The sequence below is a fragment of the Grampus griseus genome (genome assembly GCF_964374135.1).
Source record: "Grampus griseus genome assembly, chromosome: 2".
NCBI classification, from domain to species: domain Eukaryota; kingdom Metazoa; phylum Chordata; class Mammalia; order Artiodactyla; family Delphinidae; genus Grampus; species Grampus griseus.
Genome location: NC_139018.1, coordinates 114,997,839 through 115,016,513, shown reverse-complemented (window position 1 = coordinate 115,016,513; position 18,675 = coordinate 114,997,839). Strand labels below are relative to the sequence as shown.

Genomic DNA, 18,675 nt, shown 5'->3' with positions numbered 1-18,675 from the left:
TGTTGTTGTTGTGCTGTTTTTTTTTTTTTGGCTGTTCTGCATGTCTTGTGGGATTTAGTTCCTTGACCAGGGATTGAACCCGGGCCCTCAGCAGTGAGAGCTGGGAGTCCTAACTACTGGACCGCCAGGGAATTCCCCCAAGCACCTGTTTTTGTTTTTAAGAGGCACATTTTCAGGTCTAGATGTAAAGACATGACTATTTCTCATTTTAAAAAGGTATTTTTTGAAGTTCCCAGTTTTGGGAAATTAATTCTAGAGCAATAAAATAAAGGCCTTAGAAATCATCTGACTCAATCTTGTCATTCTACAGGTAAGTAAACAGTTTTAGGAAGAAGTAGTTTCAGGGGTTATTTATTCACATCTGCAAAACCTTAAAGAACTAGTGGCAGCTATTGCTGGCTAAGGGAAGTGAAAATGTTACTTAGGACTAAATCTGCAAGTCTTCCAAATTCCCAGAGATTTCTACTACTATTAAAAAGATATTAGTATTTGCCAGAAAACAACTGTGGGAGAAAGAGCTCCATGTTGAGAAAGCAAACATTCTGCATCTTTTACTTAAGTGGTAACATATCTTAAAGTATCACCTATCTCTAGGACAAAGTAAATTTCTCCTTAGAAAAACTCTTTAAAAAGTCTGGGTAGCTCACTTGTCAAAAGCCATGATCCACAGGATCCCTAGGCTAGGGCCAGCATCCTAATCTCACCCCTCATCCTAATAGCCACTTGCCCTTTTGGGGCTCCTTCTTCCTGTCAGGGCAGCAACTACATAGATAAAACTGCATGGAAGAAGCACAATCAGCCAGTGGGATAAACGGCTGATTTCCTCCCTACGCCTGACTAGCACTATCTGGAATCTGTTGCCCAAAGGACAGAAGCAATCTGTGAGAAACATGGCAGCTGCTCAGTTATTGAATATGCTAAACCCAAGTTTCACCATCATCTAACTTCTCCACTAAGGCATACCAGACCACCGGTGGCCGACATTTTTGTTCAACAACTACTGGAGAAAACCTTACCTGTACTTATCTTGTACTTTCTGCTTTATATCCTGTAGAGAGTCTTGGGAAATATCTCGTTCAAGGTAGCCCGAGAGCACCTCTGTGGCATTCTCTAGATCTGCTTGGTTATTCTGTAAGAGGAAGAAGAATATATAGTAAATTTTGCCTTCAAAAGAAAGCTAAAAGATAAACCATCTTAGCTGCTTCCTTGACAGACTGTGGCTCAACACCAATTTTGTAATTTTCACAGGTGGTTTAACTGCACCTGTAAAGCCCTTCATCACTTTCACCCCTAACAACCTGTTTTTTCTTGTCCAAGACAATCTTTTAAACATTAAAAAACTAAAGATTTATCCATTACCTCTGGAAGAATATTAAGGACAATCTGAAAGGACATAAGAAAAAGTTTTTGGAATCTTCCAGTTCTGAAAACTACTATTGGCTAAAGCTTGAGGAAAACTAAGAAACCCATTATTCTTTATATCTAGCTAGATATCTACTTCTTATAAGAGAACACTGTATGGAAGATTAAAATTTTGTTATCCTTTACTACTATGGCTAGTTCTATATATTTACCCATATAAATTCCCATCTACTAGTCACTGTTATTACCCAGCCATCTATCAACATCAATGTTGCATGCATCAATTTTAAATGAGAATCTCTACTTGAAAAACCTCTACTGCTAAAAGTCCCCCTTTTAGTCATTACTTCTCCACAAAAGGCAAGCACCATATTAACTTCTAATACCATGTATTAGTTTTGCCTGAATAAAGACTTGTGAAAGAACTTATGACGTGCCAGGTGTTACATAAGCATTAAACATGGATTGTCTCACTTAAACCTCTTAACATTTATAGAAAAATTATCCCCATGCTAAAATAGAGATATAGACGAGGTTAAGTAATTTGCTTCAAGTCAACAGAGCTAAAAAGTGATGAAGTCAAGATTCAAATTCAGGGCTAATTCCAGAGCCTGCACACTAAATCACTAGCTGGCTAAACCACATCACTCTGAACGTAGTTTACAGCAAGAAATCTAAATTTCTTGTATCTTCCTAATAAACACGAAACTTTTCTTTTTTAATTTTTTAAATTTTTATTTATCTTTGGCTGCGTTGGGTCTTCGTTGCTGAGCGCAGGGCTCTCTCCAGTTGCGGCGAGCAGGGGCCACTCCTCGCCATGGTGCGCAGGCTCCTCATTGCAGTGGCCTCCCTGGTTGCGAAGCATGGGCTCTAGGCACGCGGGCTTCAGTAGTTGTGGCACGCGGCCTCTAGAGCGCAGGCTCAGTAGTTGTGGCGCACAGGCCCAGTTGCTCCACGGCATGTGTGATCCTCCCAGACCAGGGATCAAACCCGTGTCCCCTGCACTGTCAGGCAGATTCCTATCCACTGCGCCACCAGGGAAGCCCTTAACACTAAACTTTTAATCCACATTTTTGGGCAGAGAGTAAGCTTTAAAACTCTATATATCTTATCTATGAAAGGCAAGTAGTCCTATGACACACAGGTGGTTTTTTTCCCCACTCAGTAACTATTCCTACCTCAAAGATAATGGACTGGTTATTCTTTTTGAGGTAGAAAGCGAAGACATAAGTGTACATGAGTGTGGCACGACACTGGCAGAGGACATCAACTGCTTTCTTCAGGAACTGCACCTCAATCCAGGACATGTTGTGCTGTTGCATCTCTTCCATTTTCTGCTTCACCTGAGCATATAGTTTGTGCTCAAAGCGTAGACTCTGCATGTGGTTCATATAGCGATTACAGTAGAACAGGTACCTCTGAAGGGCTGCCCTAGATCGCTGTCCCATTAAGAAAAATTAAGGTCACATAATTATAACAAATGTATTATATATACACAAAAGCTGATATCATATTTACTGATGAAACGGTATGGGAATTTAGGCTAAAATCGGGAACAAAGAGACATCTACTGCTACCTTTGTTATTTAATATTTTTTGAATGTCCTATAGCTGTACTTTCCAATACAGCAGCCACTAGTCACAGGTGGCTATTAAAGTAAAAAATTCAGTTCCTCAGTGTTCAACAGCCATATCGCAGTCAGTGCCTACCACGTTAGATAGTGGTAATAAAGAACATTTCCATCATTACAGAATGTTCTACTGGATAGCTCTGTTCTGTGGTATGTAATAAGGTACATCAATATTTTAAAGTAGAAAACAAAAGAGAGGCAACCAGACATCATATAACACCTAATATAATGCAACAGAAGCTATACAGTACCACCAGTTAAGTGTTCTGTGTTCTTTCCACACCCCTCCCCAAATCGAGTCTGAATTCAATTATCTAGAATTAACCACCAGTTTCAGGAAATTCAGGGATAGAAGAACCTATTAAATAAAACCAGGAAGTTGCAATCAGCAAATCCAGAATGTGTTAAATTCTACAAGAAAAATAACTTAGTTTCCTCAACAAACAAATGGCAAGGGAAGAAAAACAAACCCCCAAAAAACCAAAAAACTGAAAGGACCTATAGATTAGAGGATCACATCCAACTTGTGCACCTGTATGGATCCTGATTTAAACCAACTATAAAAGAAAGTTTATGAGATAAATGGGGACCATTTGAACACTGGATAGTTGATGATATTAACAAAGTACTGCTTTAAGTATATAATATAGTATAATTATAAAATAATACAATAAATATATATACAAACATAATTATGGTACTACAGTTTTATGAAGAGTCTTTTAAAGTACATGAAGTATTACAAAAACATAAACATATATATATATAAAATATCAGGTCTAAATTTGTTTTATATTATTTATCATACTGCAAAAAGAATTCACATAGGTCTCTCCCATTATACTGTAAATCTCTAGAGGAGATACAGTTTTAAAAAAGTAATCTTGGGGGAATTCTCTGGCGGTCCAGTGGTTAGGACTCTGCTCTCACTGCCAAGGGCCCAGTTTCAATCCCTGGTGGAACTAAGATCCCACAAGCCTCGAGGCCCAGCTGGCCAAAAAAAAAGTAGTCTTGTTATCTCTAGCACCTAATATGCAGAAAATGATAAATGCTTGTTAAATGCAACCACCATGGAAGGGTTTCTTACCACACATACATATTTCTTTTCTTTTACTATCACCTCCTCTTCCTCTCCTCATGCCTTAAAGCCTACTAAACAGCACAGATACTACTAGGCCCTATGCTTGGCCTCTTGCTTAGAAATACTATCTCTGAACCACATAACTAGCCAATCACATGATCCAGTATCATACAACATTGAAACATCTCAAAAATCCTACAGAAGCCATATTATTTCAGCAGTCAGGTAGGTATTTAAATCAATGCTTACACGATGGAAAATTATTCCAATTATATCTAAAAATATAATATGTAGAAAATAAACTGCTTGGCATTTTATCTCCCCCCAAAGCACTAATATTTTTAAGCCTGTCAAATTCCCAAGATGAAATGGAAAACCTAAATCACATATTAAAATGTATGTTACAGGACTTAACGTGACCAGCATTTGATTTAATGTGACCAACAATTCTCAAACAGCTTGCATCACTAAAATCATCATGAAAGAAAACCCACACCAACACTGCAAATAAGACCCATTTTTAATCAAATGCCAGAATCTGGATTGAGAAATGTAATCAGTATCCTGAAAACACTTTGGAAAAACAAACAAAACAACAACCTGACTGCTTAGAACAGGGGTAGGCAAACTGGCCTGTGAGTGAAATCCAGCTGCTGCCTATTTTTTGTAAACTAAGTTAACTTGGAATACTGCCATGCCCACTCTTTTAAGTCTATGGTTGAGTCAGCATTTCAAGAGCAGGGACAGAATTGAGTAATTGTAACAGAGACTATATAGTCTCCAAAGCTGAAAATATTTACTATCTGGCAACTCACAGGTCTAGTAGATAAGAAAATTCAGGGAATTCCCTGGTCAGGGAACTAAGATCCCACAAGCCTTGAGGTCCAGCTGGCCAAAAAAAAAAAAAAGAAAGTAATCTTGTTATCTCTAGCACCTAATATGAAAAGAAAGAAAGTCTAGTAGATAAGAAAATTCAAGGAACTCCCTGGTGGTCCAGTGATAAGGACTCTCACTGCCAGGGGCCTGGGTTCGATCCCTGGTTAGGAAACTAAGATCCTGCAAGCTGCACAGTGCAGCCAAAAAAATAAATAAAAATTAAAAAAAGAAAGAAAAGAAAATTCAAATGTCCACCCCTGTCATAACTGTGGCATAGTATATTAAGTCAACAACTTTCTACAACACAGATAACATCCTTCCAAGGCACTCAAAGTACCATCTATGTTCTTTCTGTATTGTGTGCCAACCTTCTAGTACTTTTTAAGAACTACAACTCCCAGAAAACACTAGGCCTGAGTATGGAAGTAGGGGAAGTGAGGAAAGAATATGCTAGATGTGTGCAATGGTGTGCTCCATTCTGGGAGGTATGGTTCCCACTTAAATAAACAAACAAATACAGGCACTCATATGAAATTTTTCCCTGTACATCCAAAGGATCAGAAGATTCTAGTTTAGTCCAAAAGAAATGAGCTAGAAAAATAATGCATTCTAGCATCTACAATCTACACATTAGCAGGGCTTAGAAGCTATGCTCAATAATCCACCCTCCCTGTGGACCTCAGAAAGGGATTCTACCAGTACCCAAATGCAGACCAGGTAAGGCCAAGGATAACCCATATACTTTTTGTTGTCAGCAAATACCATATTCTGGCTAGATCTAACTAGACTACTCTTCATTCAGGATAAGTAAAAGCTAAAAGTCTAACATGGTTATTAGGAAAAATGTAATGCAGCATAAGAGAAAAAGAACAGTTCTCTATGGACTCAAAAAATATTATCAAAATTAGAAGAAAATTTTAGGAAAATTTATGGTCTCTTCAGCAGCAATTATAACAACTGTGACTGCTTAAAACAGAAGCAGAAAGCCATGAGGGCTAAGATTTAAAAACAAACAAACAAACCCAAAACAGAAGGAGATGCAATGACAAACTGAGCTAGATAAAAATGCAGCAGTAGAATTGATTCCAAATGGGAGGTAGGAAAAGCATGACTGTCATTGTAGAGTTTTGTATATAAAGATTACATGGGGTGATGTTTCTCAAACTGGAGTCTAAGGACGCTAGACAAAACTGGAGTAGGGGTGCCAAATGATCTGGTTTAAACAGACCATGGAATGTTTAAGTATTAAAAATCTGATAATAACCTAAAGAAAACACAAACACTCCGGGCCATATGAATGAACTTATGAGAATCAACCTTTTCAGGTCTTACATTTGTGAAATGGCTAAAACTGGCATCAAACAGGATTACTTAAACTGCACCAGAGTTGAGAATAATAAGTGATAAAAGAATATATTAATGATAAATTCTGATCAAATCAAATTTTGATGCACTGTAAGAGTGAATGTGCAATAGGTGAGATATAGAAAACTGGTGGGAGAACAAATTATCACGTGGCACTTAGTAGTATGGGTAACCCTAAATTTTAAAAACCTGGTCTGACAACAGTAATTTAATTTCAGCAAATAACTTATCTGTCAAATTAGTTTTAACTTGAGTTCCACTGGTTTTGTGGTCTTCTTGATTTGGTTGTATAGTTGCTTAAGAGTTTAAAGCTAGTTTTATGTTTAAACATATTTAAGTCGTATTATAATAAATAAAATTTAAATCAACATTGGAATTTGTGGGGGTTTTTTTTCCTCCTTTAAAAGGATCACAAATATTTTGAATGTCTGTAATATGACTGCCTAGGTTATATAAATATATTCCTTTGTATTTATGGTAATTTAAATTATAATAAATTTAAAAGAAGCATTTAAAAAGTGAAACAATAACAAACAGGTTTTGTTTTGGATTGCATCCTGGCAAGACGAGCCATTTAAAAAGATTTTTGGGGGACAACTGGGGAATTCCAACACAGAATCGATGAATGTAAGGAATGATTAAATTCCAGGATTCTACAATTATGACAGAATTATCAGGCTGAAAGGAACTAAAAGTGTTACCGAATCTAATCCACACCTAGGGTTTGAATCCCTTCTACTACAATAGTGGGTTATTTCCCTATCCAGTAAGAGGGAAATCCCTACCTCCTGAGACAGTTCATTCCAGATCAGCTCACCTAAAATCATTAGAGCTTCTTGATGAACAATGAGATAATTAATTAATTAAAAGAAGTAAGACTGCATATAAATTGCAGCAGTGCCATTTAACAAATATTGTTCTTTAGTCTCCTTGCTGGGAAGGGAAAGTCTTGATACTGAAGACTACTGAAACCTGAAAGTGTGCTAGATTAATTTTAAAAGTGCAAACAAACTTATAAATAGGAATACTCCTGATACATATTTTGCGTAAGATCCCCTCTCTACAGGTACACAGATACCCAGTATTTACTGGAGTGTCATTTCAACAAATCTTTCAGAACTGAACACTCCAGTTAAATCATTCCCTCATCAACATAAAATGCATATTCCTGTTCAACTGTTTGAAAATAAATGCACTTACCTCCTGAGCATCTCTTGCTGCCTTTGCATCATCCTCATTATAGCGGTTACAGTTGTACCTTAAAGTAAGTGAAGAGGATTCCATAAAGCCATAAATCAATGAAAAGGGAACAAATCACAGAATTTTAGCCTGGATTTAGAGATTACTTAGAACCAATACTCTCCTTTACACAGATAAACTGAGGCGCAAAAAAACAAACAAACACCCCTAGTGTTTGAATCCTTTCCATAATAGTGTGTCAGTTCTCTACTAGTAACAGGCAGTTCTCCACCTCCTGAGGCAGTCCATTCAAATCAGCTTACCGACAATCATTAGAAAACACTGTTATTCTAGAACTTCCACTTACCAACTGTAGTTTGAACTTCTAATTCAATTTTTGAAGAAAGAGATCACCTCATCTCCTAGGCTGTCTGTTATTTAGCCAAATATTCCCAGTTTTTCCAGAATTACTCACCTTATTTTCACTTGTATACACCAAAGAAAACCAACTGCTGACAGACTGCTATGTAACAGGTACTGTGTGCTATGTGCTTTATATGCTATTACAGTTTACAAGAATCACTGAATCTTCCTAGAGAGGTCAGCTCAGAGTGGAGATGTATAAAACTGGCACTTCCCTTGTTCCTCTGTTTTCTTTTATGGGAACCTACATTACAGGAGCAGCTGATGTTTACTGAGTGTTAACTACATACCATCCAACTTACTAAGGACTTCAACTGTACTATCACGTTTAATCCCCTCAAGCACCTATGAAATATTATCCTCACTGAGCAGATGAAGAGAAGATAAGCAACATATTTAAGGTCACAAAAATAGAGCTTCAGAGATGGAAACTAAACTTATGCCCATCTGGCAACTGAGGCCCATGCTCTTAACTAGTGAGTTCATGTCTTCAGAGTCTTTTAACAGTAATCGTCTTAGAAGAATTTTGAATTTAATGTAAATCTTGTTAAACTGGATTCATTATTCCAGCTTGCCAAGTCCTTCAGGATTATAATGGTTTATATAGTCAATATCCCTCTTTGATGTTACCCCAAAATGTATACAAGATTCTTATACTAGTTTAAGAAAATCATTAGTACAACTGACCAGAAAAGCAGTATATAAAAGCAGTTGATGTGAATAAAAAAATGAGGACAAAGCCTTTCAGCAAACCTTTAAAGCATTCCACTAGAAGGCACAAACCTATTATCTGTACTCCAAGAAATGGTCATTCAATTAATCCCAAACCTCCCTGTCTGTATTCACAGCCTAGGCCACAAACCTCTCAGTCCACAATGAAATACCTTGCTGAAATCTACCAAACATTCCCTAATCCATCAACCTAATAATACCATTTGATTCTGGAATTTCACATAAGAGAAAAACTAAGTTATACGGTTCATATGCATCTTGTGGAATCAGAAATTTTGGAAATTTGGGATTACATTCTGTCTGCTCTCAATCTCTGGTACCTTTCCATTTTCCGTAAGTACTCAGAAATAACCAACAATGGCTCACTGATCTCATCTTGAAGTTTTTAAAGTAACCCAGATCACAAATCATCTGAGTCAGGAGACTTATTAATTTTCCCCCAGCCTGGGTTATAATCCTCTTTTACCAATAATTACTCTACTCAAGTTAGCCCAAAGACTGCCTCTTCTTGCCCTCTACTGGTCAACTATTAACACCTCTTCTTTCTATCTGATACATCGTTTTATACTTTCCTTTTGATATTTTTAGATACTTTTAAGCCTCAAGTCATTCTGGGCTTTAATCTGCCAACATTAAGAATTTTAAGGCCAAGAAAGCAAGCAGGGCCCATCTATACTTCTAACTCAGATGACTGATAGTGCTACTTGGAATGCTTTTTTGAAGATTTCTGAGGCACTTTCAGATTTAAACAAGAAAGCACAGTATGATATACCTGCAATGTTAAAGACACAGGCAACATTTCTGACACCCCTGGTCCAGGCCATTCTTCATTCTTCTGTATCCATCATTTGTTTTGTACCCTTTCCATTTTTCAATACAGCTCATTGAAAATTTGAGTTGTGATCAGAGATTTCCTTACACACACACACAGAGTCTCTTTAATATCTCTTTCCTATTCCCTCTCCCCTTCACTAGGCTTGTTTAAATAAATTTGAGTGAATTTAGTTTCCAGGAACACTCTAATCCTCCAGTTTGACCTCCTAAAACCTAGAATACCTATACCCCAAATACCTTTCCTTGGCTCTGACAGTGGTAAAATCACTTTCTTTACTTCTATCTAAGCAATTAGTTTTTACCTGGTTCAGAATTAATTTCAGACAAATAATCCCTCTTACTATTCCTCTAATTAATGAATCTAAAAGGGAAGACTTGCCACTGTCTTAAGTTCAGATCCTCCTCATCTTGTCTTGAACTTGCAATTTCTTCCCCTCCCACCCGCGCTCTACAAAGCAGTCACAACGTCCCGATAACGTATGTAAGTAAAACACATAATACAGAACCTTCTCATCTGAACTACGATCTAATCTTGTCACTCCCAGTTAAAATCCTTCTGATAATGTCCAAACTACTTTAGGTCCCAGCCTACTTTCTCTTTTCCTGTTCCCCACAATTTGAGCGGCCACACACTCAACACCAATAGGAGACAGGCAAGTAATACAAATGAATGAAACAGGCAATTTGCATACTATAACACCCAGAAATATTTCCACTTTTACCAGGGGGATGTGCTAGCTCCCATTTTTCTCATTTTGAGAAAAATGCATCAAGGCATCCTCAATCTAACTTGCATTTTTCCCAAATTGATAAGAAACGTACTTGGAACAAAGGTATATATTGCTACCAAATGTGACTAGTGCCATCATGATATATGAAAATGCCAATAAGCTCTGGTCTTGGGAAAACAAACTGCAAAGTAAAGGCTCCATCTAAAGGGCTACTAATCGATTCCAGGTGATTTCTGCCAAACAGAAATGCAGGCCTGTTCCTATGTTTCAAAGAGAGGCTAAAAATCTGGATTGCATTGGGCAATTTTTCCAAGTTTTAAAGTTGGAACAAATTTTTTGTCTAATGGCGGTGCAAGGTAACTAAAACACAACTGTGGAAGGGGTTTTGCCAAGTCTCTTAGTTTTCAACTATTATCTAGAAAGACATATTAGACAATGCAACTCTTTTCTGGATAAGTCATGTACTTTCACATCATTCTACCATTGTTCATGCGGCTCTTTTTGCCCTGTTATTCCTACCACTTTTTAAACAAATGAATCCTTAGTCCTCCTTGAAGTTCAACTCAACTGTTATATGATCTGTGAGATAAGCCTTATTAATCCCTCTCTCTGGATATCTTGCATATACTTTTAACACTGATCACACACTGTATTCATTTATCTAAATGGTGATTTTCATGAGGTAGAAACCTTATTCATAATATGTGGCAGATATATCACATACTTATGTGAACATGTTCTTCCCTTCATTTCCCCAACCTACCAGGCAGATCCATGTGGTTCCCAAGGGCCAAGACACACCCAGCAAAACTCTGCTTTACAGTTCTGGTTACGACAGACCATGTGATTACAACCGCCATCCTTCTCAATTGTGACATGGCATTTGGGACATTCCTATGAAGAGAAACTATAAAGTTGGTGTCAATGCTACACTGAGGAGAAGCCAGTTTTAGATTTGGTTTATTTTAAATACCACATTTATTGTGATTAATACATGTAAAGCACTCAGTGTCAAACACTTAATAAGTACCATTGAAAATGAGTTATTATTACTGGCTATTAACAACTTAAGGATTTGTTTTAGTGGGGTTGGGAGACAAAAACATTTTAAGTACTTTTAACCAAACACATACTAATAATAGTTTTATGGGAGGTTAAACATTTTCTCCATGTAAATATAATATATCCTTCCAGTGTCATCTAGAAATAATCATTGAGTACTTCCTGTATCCCACACACTGTACTCAGTGTTTTATATGCATTAACTCACAATCTTTATAGTGGCCCTACTCCTATTTCCATCTGTCAGATGAATAAACTAAGAAAATTTTAAAGAAACTAGTCCAAGGTCACACAGGTAGCAAATGGTAGAGTCAGGATACAAACCCAAGCAATTTGGCCTCAGGAATCAGGCAAGCAAGACTGGTAAATTCTTTTTGTGGCTACTGAATTTCCCAACTTTCTTGTGGTCCATTTACAATTGTGCTACAGAGATCACTTTTCTTTTTTCCAAGACTGTATCATTTTCTCGGTTGGTAATGAGCCAAAGTTATTACCCTGCAGGCACTTTTTTTTTCTCTTGAAAAATCTAGAAAATTAAACTTACTCATTATTTTTAATAAAACTATAAGATGTAAAGCTTGGATTTTGTTGTACATTTTTGTATCTGACATCTGTTACTCCCATAACGGGGCGAGAGTATCACCCATTATATTGCTTGCAATTCAGCTACTGTGAACAGACTATACTACCCATAAACTATAGTAATTCAATAGGTCAGTACAGCAATATTTAATTATACATTTTCAATCAAATTTTTGAAGTCACTCACATAAAAACATACTACATTTTCCCAAAGAAGCAAATTCCAGGCCTAATATATCTGTTTCATTCTATATTTCTTAGCTATAATTAACTAATAAGTACTAATTTCTTAATATAACAACAATTTGCAAATCCTTTAAAAAAGCTAATAAAAAAAATAAGCTTCTGAAATGTCTCAGGAGAAAAACTCCTCAGTTTCATCTCAAAACTGCCAAGTAGATAAATCTGTTATTACAAATTGCCATTCTTGCTTAATATTCTACCTTCTAAACAAACTCAAAACATATTCAAGCCTATACTCCCTATTTTAAACATCTTGGGGATTTAGAGTATTTGGGGATTTTTCTAGATGCCGAAAGAGGGCTACAGTTTAATCAATCTACTTAGGGAAAGTATAACTGCCCTATTCTAAATACTAGTTTGAAAGCAGATTCTGGGATTTTAATGAACATTTCTGGTGGGGAAATCTTCAATTTTTGAAAAAGAATGCTTGGCTACCAGGAAAGTTTTAAAAAAACAACAAAAGCAACCACTTCCTGACATTATAGTTAGGTTTTTTTGAGTGCCATAAGGTATGTTTATCATGATGGTTTTAGAGAGTACGGAAATATCAACTTCAAAACTACATTCCTCAAAGATGTGGGCATTTGTTTTATGCCACAGGACTCACTGTTTTACTGCTAATGCTTTCTGGGAGATAGAAATGTATACATATATTTTAATCTTTTGGGGTAGAGCAGGGTACTAATGGTTTAAAATCATGTGCTGGCCTTCATCATTTAAGCACTCATTCTTATCAGTATCCTGAGATTGAGTGATGGAAGAGCGCAAAGCTGTAACTAACTCTGGTCAAACAACTCAATTGTCTTTAAAACATCATCTTCATATATGAAAGACAATAATAAAAATGAATAGCCCATGAATAGCCCTATTATCCATGACCCAAGTCACTTCCTATACGAATAGGATGTAAGATTGAACGTTTACACAATTTTCTACTAAGAAATTAGCTGGGGGGCTTCCCTGGTGGCGCAGTGGTTGAGAGTCCGCCTGCCGATGCAGGGGACACGGGTTCGTGCCCCGGTCCGGGAAGATCCCACATGCCGCGGAGCGGCTGGGCCCGAGAGCCATGGCCGCTGAGCCTGCGCGTCCGGAGCCTGTGCTCCGCAACGGGAGAGGCCACAACAGTGAGAGGCCCGAGTACCACAAAAAAAAAAGAAAAAAGAAAAAAAAAAAAGAAATTAGCTGGGTACACAGTTCGGATTCAAATGCTTACTTAATACTTAGTGATAGAAAAGAAGGGTGCTCAAGATTATCTGCATTTGTAAGACATTAATCTAGGGTTAAAGAAGTGGTTCATGGCATAAAGATACTGAATTCTGAAACTAGTATTATGACCAATGTTATTCAAAAACTAAAAGCCAAAAAACCAAGGATACTCATATTACCCCAAAGCTTCTACTTCTCAGGATTCAAGTCTCTTAATAAATCATATTTTGGAAGTTTAACATGTTAAACTTGTTAAGCCCAATTCAGTTACATAATAAGAAGTTACTCGGTTATTCTGACTGAACACTGCCCTAAAGAATGACTCCTTAGAAGTTAAACCCTGGGGATTTTAAAAGGCAGAAATATAGCCTAGTTAAAAAAAAAATTTTAAAAAAAAAGCTGGGTGGAAAAAAACTCTATAATACATTTGTATACTAAAAGGCAGCCAAGAACAGTATGAAAAGATATTATCAAACCCCAGGGTAGAAAAATTATCAACTACTGCTTTTCTGATAGAAGAAAACTTCTACAGCAGAGTACCGTGCATATTGCATTATAGTAATCAATAAAATAAACTCAAACAGTAAAACAAAGGCAAATTATTAATAGGCAATAATTCTGAAAATAAAAAGTAAACCTTAATCAAGAAAAAGGTAAAACAAGGCCCTTTATTAGGTAAACTTACTACTTTTGCTAATGCTGATACACCTATCCTTATCCATTTCAATACCAAGAGTTTACTGAAGGACAATACCAACCTTTGTGTTGGCTGCAATCCAATTAGAGGTTTCACTGTCATCATCACACTTTTTAATCCACTTCTTCAACCACTGTTTGAAAACAGGAACCGTTTTCAGTACAACAGAAGACTCAAGGATAGCAAATTACATCAACACTTAAATACAGTCAAGTTTAAATGTAAAAACCAAAGGATAAGACTATCACTGGGTTTACTACCTTTTAAACCAAGAAATCCTGTGATTCTCATATCCAGTCCAGGTACATAAAAAATCAACCAAAGGAGAACTTTCTCTGGCTGAAGCTAAGTGGGGAACCTAGAGCTCAAGGAGAGGCACAGCTGCAAGGTGTGTCATTCCCCTTAGCTAATTACAAAGCCTTCCAAGGGAGGTGCCTTAACCCTCATTATCTTGATAATAATCAGGAGATGACTTTATTCCTAAGGAATGTTCCCTGAATACTTGCAAACATCACCTGAAATAAAAAGGGCAAAATACTATCTTCCATTTACTAATGAATAAATAACAAACTTGTGGGCTGTGGCTTTCAGTCATTAAGTCTTAGAAGTACTCTACTACCTTATTTAAAAATGAAAATGCCAGGCAAACTCACCTTACATTTAACAGGGTCATGCCAATTTTCTCCACAGTTAAAGCTGTTAAGCGACACAAGAGTTAAAAGAATTAAGTCCTACCTACTGTAAGTAAAGACAAACAAACAACTTCATGCTTTACAGTTCCTCAATACTTTCACCAGTTTCTAGTGACTGCAAAATACAAGGACAGGAACCATGCCTATTTTATTCTACAGTAAATTATTTAGCATTTAGTACTGGGACCAACACATATTTGGGTGTCTGTGTGTGAAATAAGGAATGACTTGTAAGCATGAAGATATTCTATGATGACAATTTCACAATAGATGACTATTTAAATAGCTACCAAACTGTAAAGACAAAAAAATCAGTATAGTTAGATTTGTATTTTTCTGATAGTTTTTAATATGTATAATTCCTTGCTGCAACCACTATCTAACTGAAACCAAAATGAAATCATGTTCAATAATTTGAACTTAAATTTCAACCAACGCTTACCATAGGTATATATTAAATATTTTATTTAACACTCCAAATGAAGAGTTAAAGAATGACTTTGTAGGGTAATTCTATACTTCAGTACTAATGCACAGTAAGCAATATGTGGGAAGCAAACAAGTCATATCTCTGCATGATCCAAACAAATGAATCTCAGCCAGTAGAGATAAATTGTACCAAACAAGGTATAAAGCAAAAGACTATGTCTACATATTCTCTAAGACTATATTAACTGCTAATCCCTTTCTGTTTTCTAGGCACAAGGTATATACATTTGTTTAAAAAGTATAAATTAAGAATAAACACAAATGCTTGTGAAAAAGTAACCATGGTATGGCTGATTAATTAGCTAATCAAGTAATTTGGGAATGCTAAAAATCCCTTGCAAATAAGAAGAATAAAGTGCTACATCAGTTTAAATGAAGTCAGGATAATGGTTACTTCTGGAGATGAACGTGGGGAATGGAATGGAGAAGGGAACATCAAGAAGCTTCAAATGGCGCTTCCCTGGTGGCGCAGTGGTTGAGGGTCTGCCTGCCAATGCAGGGGACACGGGTTCGTGCCCGATCCGGGAAGATCCCACATGCCACAGAGCGGCTGGGCCTGTGAGCCATGGCCGCTGGGCCTGCGCGTCCGGAGCCTGTGCTCCGCAACGGGAGAGGCCACAACAGTGAGAGGCCCGCGTACCGCAAAAAAAAAAAGAAGCTTCAAATGTACCTGTCAGGCTTTATTTCTAGACAAAAACAAACAAAATACTGATTCTGATTAAGCTGGGTTGTAACTATGTAAGTACTCGTTATTCTCTATACTTAAGTCTGTATTTGAAATATTTCATACTAAAAGTATATTTGAAACTAGGTAAGGAATCAGACTCTACCCTCTGTCTACAGGGTAAACTCTGAAACAATAATGCATATTTAATCTTTACCAAAATAGCATGTATTTTACATAAATTTAATCTCTATGAGTTTACCTACTCTTTTTGGAAATATTTAGTATTAATGATGTATATGTCTAATTCTATAGATGTTTGGAGAAAAAAGAAGAATGATACGGAATACCAATAAAATGTTTATTTGTTAGTTACAGAGCCCCCTGGCTTGACTGGCTTCTCATTCCTAAAAGATCCATAAGGGAATGGAAGATCATCTTCACTCTCTAATACGTGATATTGGAAATTCCCTGCTAAACTGAACCTAAAATTCAAAGGCTAAAGAGTATGCTATAGCACTCCCAGGAATCCAGGTTACCAAGAAAGCTGTGGCCAGGGGCCCCACAGAAGAACTCTTAGTTAAAGAAAGCACATCTATCAACTAAGTTTTATCTTTCCAAATTTTCTGCATATTTTTAGGAATAAGATTAAACTTGTCAGAATAAAGGAAATTAAAAACAAAATAAGGGCTTCCCTGGTGGCGCAGTGGTTGAGAGTCCACCTGCCGATGCAGGGGACACGGGTTCGTGACCCGGTCTGGGAAGATCCCACATGCCGCGGAGTGGCTGGGCCCGTGAGCCATGGCCGCTAAGCCTGCGCGTCTGGAGCCTGTGCTCCGCAACGGGGGAGGCCACAACAGTGAGAGGCCCGCGTACAGCAAAAATAAATAAAAAATAAAAACAAAACAAAACACCTAACTGTGTATTTTATTTCCTAAGAGAGAACCTGAAAACAGATCAAGAGCTATAAGGGAACCAAACATAATTTGACAAAATAAGCAGTCAATCAGAAATGAGAACTTTTAAAATTTACAATAAATAATGTAATAATATAATATATAAAATATAAATATAATATATATAAATATAAAACAGATAAAGTTGAAAAAAAAAGAAATGAGAAGAACTGAGTTTTTGTCCCAGATCTTTAAATTTGCTGCCATATACGTTCCACTGGAGCACACAAGAGAATGTGATTACAGCCGCGTTTTTTTTTCCCATAAGAAAATAAATCCAAAAGTTAGAGCAACAAAGAGGAAAAACTATCTTAAGATGTGACTTTTTAATCGAATTTTTATTTAAAAGAAATACAAACTATTTAAAGTCAACATCACCCACCTACCTCAGATAAAGAATATTTTCTACTATTTTTTTCTTTTTCTTTTTTTAAAATTGGGGTATAGTTGCTTTTTTTCTACTATTTTACTAACAAAAATAAATAGAAAAGCTATGTGCAGTACTCCAATTTAAGAAATCACTTGCTTACCAAAACTGGCGCCCACATTTGCAGCGAACAGGTTTAGCATCAGGATATTGGACTTTAACAACATGGTGGCAATCTGGGGCAGGACACCACTTTAACAGTCGATTGCACTGAAATACAAGTTGGAACATAAAAAATGACAGCAAATTAAATCATGATGCAAGATTTTCCAGTACGCCATGCAATTATTTATACTACTTCCTCACTATCACAAAGTGGGGATGGTGTCACCGACACAAAAATACCAGCCACCAATACTTAGTCTCTTACAGCAATGCTTTTGGACGTACTGTTCTTCTAAGATTATACATCCCTTGAAGACCTGGTATTATAAAATATATAACCTATCTCTTATTCTATCTTCAAAATCCCACTGAGAACTTTAAAATAAATGATCACCATTATGTGATCATTAACAAGCATCAATTTGTCTATGGTTCTATTTCAGGGCAATTTTAAAAGATACAAGAAAACAAGATACGCTTCTACTTAGGGAAGGCGTTTACATGCTATAGAATAGTATGAAACAAGCTGAGGAATACACGTGGAGTTTCTCTCTTTGACCATAGAAAGCTCTTCTAAGAACAAAAGCCAGTGCCTAAACCCCAGCAAAGATTCCATTTTAATTCATCAAAAGAAATATAACTTTTGAAGTATTTTTATTATGTGACAAAACATGGCTCAAGGAACAGTCCATCAGAACTCAAGTTTATTGACCATTTCAAAAAATATACTATTCCTAAAAAATGCTATTTTCTAGAAGATATGACCTTCAGTTTAATCTCTAATAAAAATTAAAATTACATTCTAGAATTTGAAATACCAAGTTACACTGGTGCTCTTGTACAGGGGCTGGCAAACTTCTTTCACACAGAGCCAGAAAGTAGAGATATTTGGCTCCGTGGGCCATATGGCCTCTTTAGCAACGACTCAACTCTGCCACTGCAGCTCAAAAGCAGTCACAGAATAAAACTGCATGTTCAAATAAATCTTTATTTACAAAAACAGGCAGGCCATAGTTTGCCAACTTCTGTTAAGACATATTTGATAAAAACAAACAAAAAAACACTACATAATTCTTTTTAAACGAAGTTTACTGGTAATGGAAGGTAAAACAAGCAGAGATATAGCAGGGTTAGAGGGCCCAACATGATTAAACATGACATCACTAATAATCAGCTAAAATTCTCTGCTAGGGAAAAAGGAAGACTATAAAATAATTTTATTTTCAAAGCTCAAGATCGATGAAAAGACATCTACTTATTGGTTTATCACATTCCTTTGAGAATAAAGGTATTTTGGTATGCTTCATAAATGAAGACAAAAACTGAAGTTACTGTAAA

At 36.5% G+C, this 18,675-nt stretch overlaps 1 protein-coding gene across 1 annotated transcript in view; it reads right to left on the bottom strand.

The window, feature by feature from the left end:
- Window positions 1–18,675, bottom strand: part of ARIH1 (ariadne RBR E3 ubiquitin protein ligase 1) — a 126,753-nt gene that overhangs the window by 8,613 nt on the left and 99,465 nt on the right. The window contains exons 7-13 of the mRNA XM_082649199.1: window positions 17,336–17,442; window positions 14,658–14,700; window positions 14,066–14,137; window positions 10,978–11,108; window positions 7,516–7,573; window positions 2,541–2,801; window positions 1,017–1,129 (exon numbers count right to left, since the gene is read on the bottom strand). Of these exons, the coding sequence (XP_082505325.1) occupies window positions 1,017–1,129; window positions 2,541–2,801; window positions 7,516–7,573; window positions 10,978–11,108; window positions 14,066–14,137; window positions 14,658–14,700; window positions 17,336–17,442 (785 nt within the window). The remainder of the gene's footprint in view (window positions 1–1,016; window positions 1,130–2,540; window positions 2,802–7,515; window positions 7,574–10,977; window positions 11,109–14,065; window positions 14,138–14,657; window positions 14,701–17,335; window positions 17,443–18,675) is intronic.